At 42.7% G+C, this 7,239-nt stretch overlaps 1 protein-coding gene across 1 annotated transcript in view; it reads right to left on the reverse strand.

Moving 5' to 3' along the window:
- The window catches only part of TMEM65 (transmembrane protein 65), a 50,393-nt gene extending 43,451 nt beyond the window's left edge, over positions 1–6,942 (reverse strand). The window contains exon 1 of the mRNA XM_081498958.1: positions 6,140–6,942. Within this exon, the coding sequence (XP_081355084.1) occupies positions 6,140–6,425 (286 nt within the window). The 5' untranslated portion in view covers positions 6,426–6,942. The remainder of the gene's footprint in view (positions 1–6,139) is intronic.
- Positions 6,943–7,239: the final 297 nt, after the last annotated feature.

Here is a 7,239-nt window from a genome sequence, read left to right on the forward strand (position 1 = left end):
TTACCATCTGAGCCACCAGGGAATTCCAGGATGCTGCTAAATATCCTATGTGAAAGACAACCCCCACAACAAAGAATTATTCAGTCCAAAATGTCAACATTGCCAAAGTTGAGAAATCCTGATATAGAAGAAAGAGTTCTATACATCTCTCTGTCTCTCTCTATATATATATTAATACATACATCAATATATATCAAAGGAATCACTATCACTACACTGGAACTCCAAATGTTCAAAAGTCTTAAAACAAAATTTCAATATGTTACTGGTGTGCATTAATAAAGAAAGATGCAATAGAAAATTTCTAACAGAAATGATTAATTTTTACATGTACTGAGAAAAAGGAACAAACTACAGTTATCATTTATGGTTACTACACAGAATATCTCCTCCTAATTTTCCTTCCCTTGAATCTACACTGGCCTTAGCAACTTGCTTGATCAATAGCATGCAGCAGAAATAACATTTAGGGGCTTCCAAGGCTAGGTCATAAATCTGTGGAAGGCTGAATAATATTACCCCCACCATATGTCCACATTCTAATCCTCCAACTTGTGAACACGTTACCTCGTATGACAAAGGAGAGTTTGCAGATGTGACTAAGTTAAGGATTTTGAGAGAGAAAGATTATCCTGAATAATCCAGGTCAGTTCTAAATGTAATCACAAGGGCCCAAGAGAAAGGTAAAAAGGTCAGTGATGTGACAGCTGAAGCAGAGATTAATGTGAGCAGGAACACACGCCACAAACTGGAAGAAACAAGGACCAGGCTCTCCACTAGGGCCTCTAGGACAGAGCATTGCTAACACTTTTTTTTTTTTTTTTAATAAATTTATTTATTTTAGTTGGGGTAATTACTTTACAATATTGTAGTGGTTTTTGCCATACATCAGCCATGCCCTTTAAGTCTAATTTTGGCCTTCAGACTTCCAGAACCCTAACAGAATGAATTTGTGTTGTTTTAAGCCACTATATTTATGGTAATTTGTTACAGCAGCAATAGGAAACTGATACAAAGTCTTACCACTTCTACTCAGCTCTCTTGGAACATTTTCTCCCGGAGTCCTGATCCATTTTGACTGTCATGCTGGTGAAATCAAATGCATCTACACTGGTCAGGAGTTCCATTTGAGCCCAAATTCCCAGTCATGTCCAACAAAGTGCCAGACAAGTGAAGCCATCCTGGATCCTGTAAATAGCTCATCTGCCAGCTGTTTACTAAGTGAGCCCCACAGACACCACATGAAAGAGACAAATCACCCAGCTGAGCCCTGCCTATATTCCTGATCCATAAAACCATGAGATATAATGCAATGGTCATTGTTTTATGTCACAAATAACTCTAGAGTTCAAGTTATATGTTAATGATGATTAAAGATTATTAATAGAATGTATCCATTTTATAATGGAAGGAAAAAAATCCTATTTATGTTATCTGTTTTCTAGGCAGAATCCCTAGTTATAGGGCTACTCCAATATGCTCATTAACTCTAAAACTATTCGTAATTAAGGTTGTTGAAATATACTGCTATAATCAGGTTCTTTCCATATTGGAAAAATAACTGATTGTAACAAAGCTTCATTTACTTATCCAGGGCCAAGATATAGAAGTTCCCAGCTTATTAGAGATGACTCACTCCTCCTGATTCAATCCACATTTCATATCCTCATCTATTCTCCTCTTGGAGGTCCAGTATTTCTCTTTTACTGTTTCAACTAAGGCAGTGAAATATCTTTATTCACAAATGTTAAACTGGAGTATGAAATGTTTCTTGTCCTCTTTCTTATTCTCTCTGAGCAAAAGCCAAGATTATCTTCAATTCATCCCAGAGGCTAACAGCTTAACAGTTTTGCTACTTTCTTATATAATCCTATACAAAGGGTTGAGAAAAAGGGGAATACTCTTGTTAAGAGTCCAAGATCCCTAGTGGATTTGAATTCTAGGAAAAGTCATATTTGTTTTTATGTATTCTAAGTATGCTATATGGCAAGTTCTCAAAACAAAACTCCTCATCATACCTTAAATAAATAATCACAAAAGTGGGGAACTACAAGATTAACTTTAGAATTATATGGGATATCTATATGAATGCAGATAAATGGTTAAAACATTTTTTTAAACATATACAATTACCACTTATATAGAGAAACAAAAAAATGCAAGCTGATTAGGATCTAAGATTGATTAAAATAAAACTGTCCTGTCCCCTCAAAACATCCTTTATTTGCATATATATATATATATATATATATATATAAAGAATCTCATTTTTAAAATAACGTAAGTACACATTTAAAAAAAATATTTCCTAAGAAGCTCCTTTTTTCAAATCACGTCTTTCTTTGTGCCTCCCCAAAAGCCAGCTCTTACTTTTCTGTGTAATTCTCCAATGATCATTAATTACAGCAAGTTGATAAGAATGCAAGGCAGCCTCCAAGATGACCCCAATTATTTCCACTTCCTGGTATTCACATCCTGTATAGTAGCCTCCCATAGTGTATGACTAGAGCATAAAAGGATGGACTAGCTCTTCTAACACTGGGTTATGAAATACTGTGGCTTCCAGCTTAGGTCTCTCTCTAATCACTTATTCTGGAAGAAGACAGCTGCCATGTCTTGAAACAGTCAGACAGCACTGTGGAGAGACCCACGTGGCAAGGAATTGAGACTTCTAGCCAAGAGCTATGTGAGTGAGTGTTGTTGGAACCGGTTCTTCCAGCCCCAGTCAAGACTTCAGATGATGCATTCCCAGCTGAAAGGGTGATGAACACTTCATGAGAAACCCTGAGCCAGAAACAACCCCCTAAGATGCCTCAGGACTCCTAATCCTCAGAAACCATGAGGAAATACATATTTGTTTTAAGCCACTATGTTTTGAGGTAATTTGTTGTATAGCAATGTATAACTAATACAATGAATCCTGCTCATTCTTGAAAAACCAAATTGATATTTTAAACATTTTTTAAAATAATTACAAATAGAAATAGTAATTGCAGAAATTTGAAAACAAATTTGGTTTAAAAAGCTCAGCTAAAATTAAAAGGCAATAGTAATAATATCAGCACAACAATGTACTATCAGAAGAATATGGACTCTTTCTGGAAGAAAGACAGCAGGTTGAACAAATAAGTTGAGAACATAACATCCACTTTTTTAAAACTAGGGAGGAAATCAGTTTGTAATTTAAAAATCACAATATCTTACTTAACCGTAACAAGACATCCCACAAAGTCTGCTTTATCTATTACAAATTGATTCTAAGGCTTTATCTTGCCACAGACTATATCAAATGCCTATAGATAAACACATAAGAAAGATAAGGGCAAATGTGACAAATTTCAGCAGTAGACCCCACTTCCATTTCAAAGCATAGATGTTTTCCTGTAATGTTTCCACACCAAATCCAAAACACTACATTAGATCATACAAGCACACACTTTCCAAAAACATACAAGATTTCCTATTATAAGAGACAGCTCTTTTAATGGTTTATTTCATTAGAAAGTGCACTTGGTACACACACATTTAATACACGGGCTGCGTATTTAAAAACACTCAAAAAGCAACAATAAAAGAAAAACATGACAATTTTTCATTTGTCTGGAGAAAAAATCTATTTCAGCAATAGATTGAGCTGTATGCATTCCTGACATAAGAAATCTCTTTACTTTAAATGGTTAACGAATAGGGTAATTTATTAATTATGATCCCAGTTATCTCCATCAAAACTATACACACTGACTGATATTGAAAACTGTATTAGTATTAAGACTATACTAAAAATTAAAGCATCATCATCAATAAATGTCACATGAGTCAAAGGGCACTAATTTAGTCATCAACACTGGTAAAATTAGTTGACTTAAACTTTACAATTGTTTAGCTTATAAGTCAAATAAGCATTTGACTACTACATTGTTTCCTATATCCTTGTTTGTTTATCTTGAACAAACACAATATAAATTACCAACTTCTCTCTCGTGTAACTTACATATTATTAAGTTTAGCACTAACTGATCTCCATTGACTAAAATTTATAGGTCCTTTCCATAATATTTAAAATCATGTTAAATTTTAAAGTATTACCTTCACTGGAAAATGTAGCATTCCTACCACAATGCTATTGGTATGTGCTAAAACAATAAGGTATAAGGTAAAATTTATCCACGTGTATCACAGAACATGCTTTTCATGAACTGTCATAAAATCATATTAAGAAGGCCCTCCATCTGAGGGAGAAGGTGAGGGTGGGACGTTCTGGGAGAATAGCATTGAAACATGTATATTATTATATGTGAAACAGAACACCATTCCATGTTCGATGCATGAGACAAGGGCTCAGGGCCGGGGCAATGGGATGACCCAGAGGGATGGGATGGGGAGGGACATGGGTGGGGGGTCCAGGAAGGGGAACACATGTAAACCCATGGCTGATTCATGTCAATGTATGGCAAAAACTATTACAATATTGTAAAGTAATTAGCCCCCCAACTAAAATAAATAAATTTATAAAAAAAAAAAAAAGAAGGCCCTCCAATCTTGAAACAATGTTAATGCAAAATTTCTAAGAAATTACTTAGAAAAGACCAAATGTGCATTCAAACAGTCTTATCCATGGAGAAAGATTCCTAAACCTAATGCTCTGGCATGGATGTCTTTACAGTTTTTTCCAATGGTCACATTTTCAGAAATGATTATTTTAAAACCACACACTGAGTGCACATATAGCTTACAAATATGCTAATATCTGATTATGACTTCATATAATATCATGATTATATATTGACTAACCGAATTGATTGGGATGTTACATTTTTCCTATAGAAGCACTGTGGGTAGACAATGTCTGGAATGATCCAGTACCATCAACTGATTCACAATTCCCTGAACAGAGGAAAAGAAAGCAGTTAAAAGGCCCAACTAATAAAAAGTTTCTGAAAAAGTAGTATAGAAAAATCATGCTTATGAGGTATAATTCTTTCCTCCATTCCTATCCACAGATCAAAGAAGCACTTTCAAGTGCCTCTGGCAAATCAAACGTCTTGTTCCAAATAAATGGGCTCTTAACCTAATGAATCTATGGAATGTTTATCTACCTACCAACCCCGAGGAGTGGAGGCGTAAACTTAGGGGGAAAAAAAAAACAACTTTCAAACACACTGGAATATAATATAAAACAGCAGCAATGTATTTTGTCTGTATCAGGGTATTTAAATGGCAAAGGTATTTTAAGAATGAATGTTTGAACACTGGTCCCTTTCACCTCTTCTTGTTTTCTGACTTTTTAGCTTTTTCACTTGGACTCACATTCTGACCTACCAGCATTCTGCACTGGTTTTAAAAATATCCTCTTTTAACATGTTAGCTTAAAAATAGTTTGGTTTTCACCCTTCCAGATTATTTTTGAGCAGAAGTCTGCTTTTTATTGTAGAGTCACAGATTTCCAGAAAAAAATACCTTCCTATCTACTTCATCCTTTCATCCTCTGAGGAAACAACAGAAAGAGGAGCTTAACTTGGGCAGCACCAAACCTATGATGGACTTGCCAGTCTGTATGTGCTGTTGCTGGTCTACTCCACTCTTTCCATTGCCCAGGAAAATGTTTCCTTCCGCTGTTCAAATGAATCCAACTGGAAGTGTGTGCAAACAGGCAGCTGAGAGTATCTCTGCCTTAAGAAGCAACATCCCTTCTTTCGGACCCACACCATCTTCTTTTGATAACCGTTCAACAAAGTTTCCTCCTGCCTGTCGGCTTAGTCACCTGCACCGCTGCACGTTTGTTCCCAGGAAAAGCAGCACGAGATAGGAGACAGGAGGACTGGGGTGTGGGGGGAAGGGGGGAGTGTGAACACGGCAAATCTAAAGAAAATCAGGTCCTCGTTGGTTGGTAACTGGAGATGAAGCTCCGATTCTGAGGCTGGGGAGGAACCAGCCAAGCGTTGGCCCCGGCTGCCTAGCACGATCCGCGCCTGTCCTACCTGCCCCGGGGACACTCAGGAGGCGGAAAGTTGCCCTCCTCCGAAGTTCCAGGCGCGAGGCCAGGAAGCCGAGGGGAGCGGCGGCCAGGGGCCCAGACCGAGGGGGGGGGGGGAAGGAGAGCGCCGGGCCCCCCGGATCGCCCCCCTCCGGTCCCCCTTACCTTGGGCGATGGCGATGGACTCGAAGCGGTGCAGCTCCTTGAGCAGGCAGCTCCTCTCGCTGGAGTGCAGGCTGTAGATGAAGTCGCGCGCGCCCTGCGCCGTGTTCAGCGCCTCCATGGGCTCCTTCTTGGGGTGGGTGCCCAGCGCCCGGGGGCCTCCCGGGGCCGCGAGCGCCAGCAGCCCCCGCCCGCAGCAGCACCAGGAGGGCGGGCGGGGCGCGGCGGCAGGGCCCGGCCTCAGGCTGCGCGCGGTCCGGCTCCTCAGCAGCGGCAGCAGCCGGGACATGGCGGGCTGAGGAGCGGGGACCTCCGCGGCAGTCCGGGAGGGAGATTTCTGACGAGGCCGCGAGAAAGAAGGAGCTGGCCTCAGCCCGACCCCGCCCTGACGTCCTCCTGACAGGCGGCGGAGGCGCCGGGCACCATGCACTCCCCGGGACCGCGCGGCTGGAGCCTCCTCTTGCGTCCTCCTTCCCTTCGCCGAAGGCCCGCGGCGTCTCTGGTCCCTCCCGAAGACGAAAACTTTCTCTGAGGCGGCCGGGCCGGGAGAGCGCTCCCAGAGACTGGCTGGCGGGCGGGCTGGCGGCGCGGGCGGGCCGCCTCCCAGCCGACCCGGAGCAGCGCGGGCGGGCGGGCGGGTTCGGCAAGGGTTTGCGTCTGTCAGCCTTATCTTCCACAGGGATGAGTCAGCCACGCGCCGCCCTTCTCCGGCACCGCCCTCCCTTATCGCCGGTTTTCCCACCCTCTGGCCGGCGCCCGTCCTTACTCCGCACGGCTCCCTCAAAGCAGCCGCACTCTTGAGCCGCAGCCGCCGCCGCTACCCCTAGCGGCAGGGTAGGGGGTAACAGGGCGGGGCGAAGGGAAGGGGCGGGTAAGGGGCGGGGCCGCGCAGGCGCAGTGCGCAGGCTCGCGGGCCGCGCGCGCTCTCCCGCGGGAGGCGAGTGCACGCGCGTCCTCCTGCCCTCCGGTGCGTGAAGGAGTAGGAGGAGGACTGTGGCTGCCGGCCCTGGCCTCCGCCACGTTTGAGTCGACTGGGGGATACGGAAGAAGTGTTTTGAGCCCCTTGCTCGGCTGGGTAGTGCCCAGCCACCCGGCCCGCCCTA

This window comes from Giraffa tippelskirchi, chromosome 6, assembly GCF_054371585.1.
Source record: "Giraffa tippelskirchi isolate mGirTip1 chromosome 6, T2T-mGirTip1v1.2.pri, whole genome shotgun sequence".
Lineage (NCBI taxonomy): Eukaryota > Metazoa > Chordata > Mammalia > Artiodactyla > Giraffidae > Giraffa > Giraffa tippelskirchi.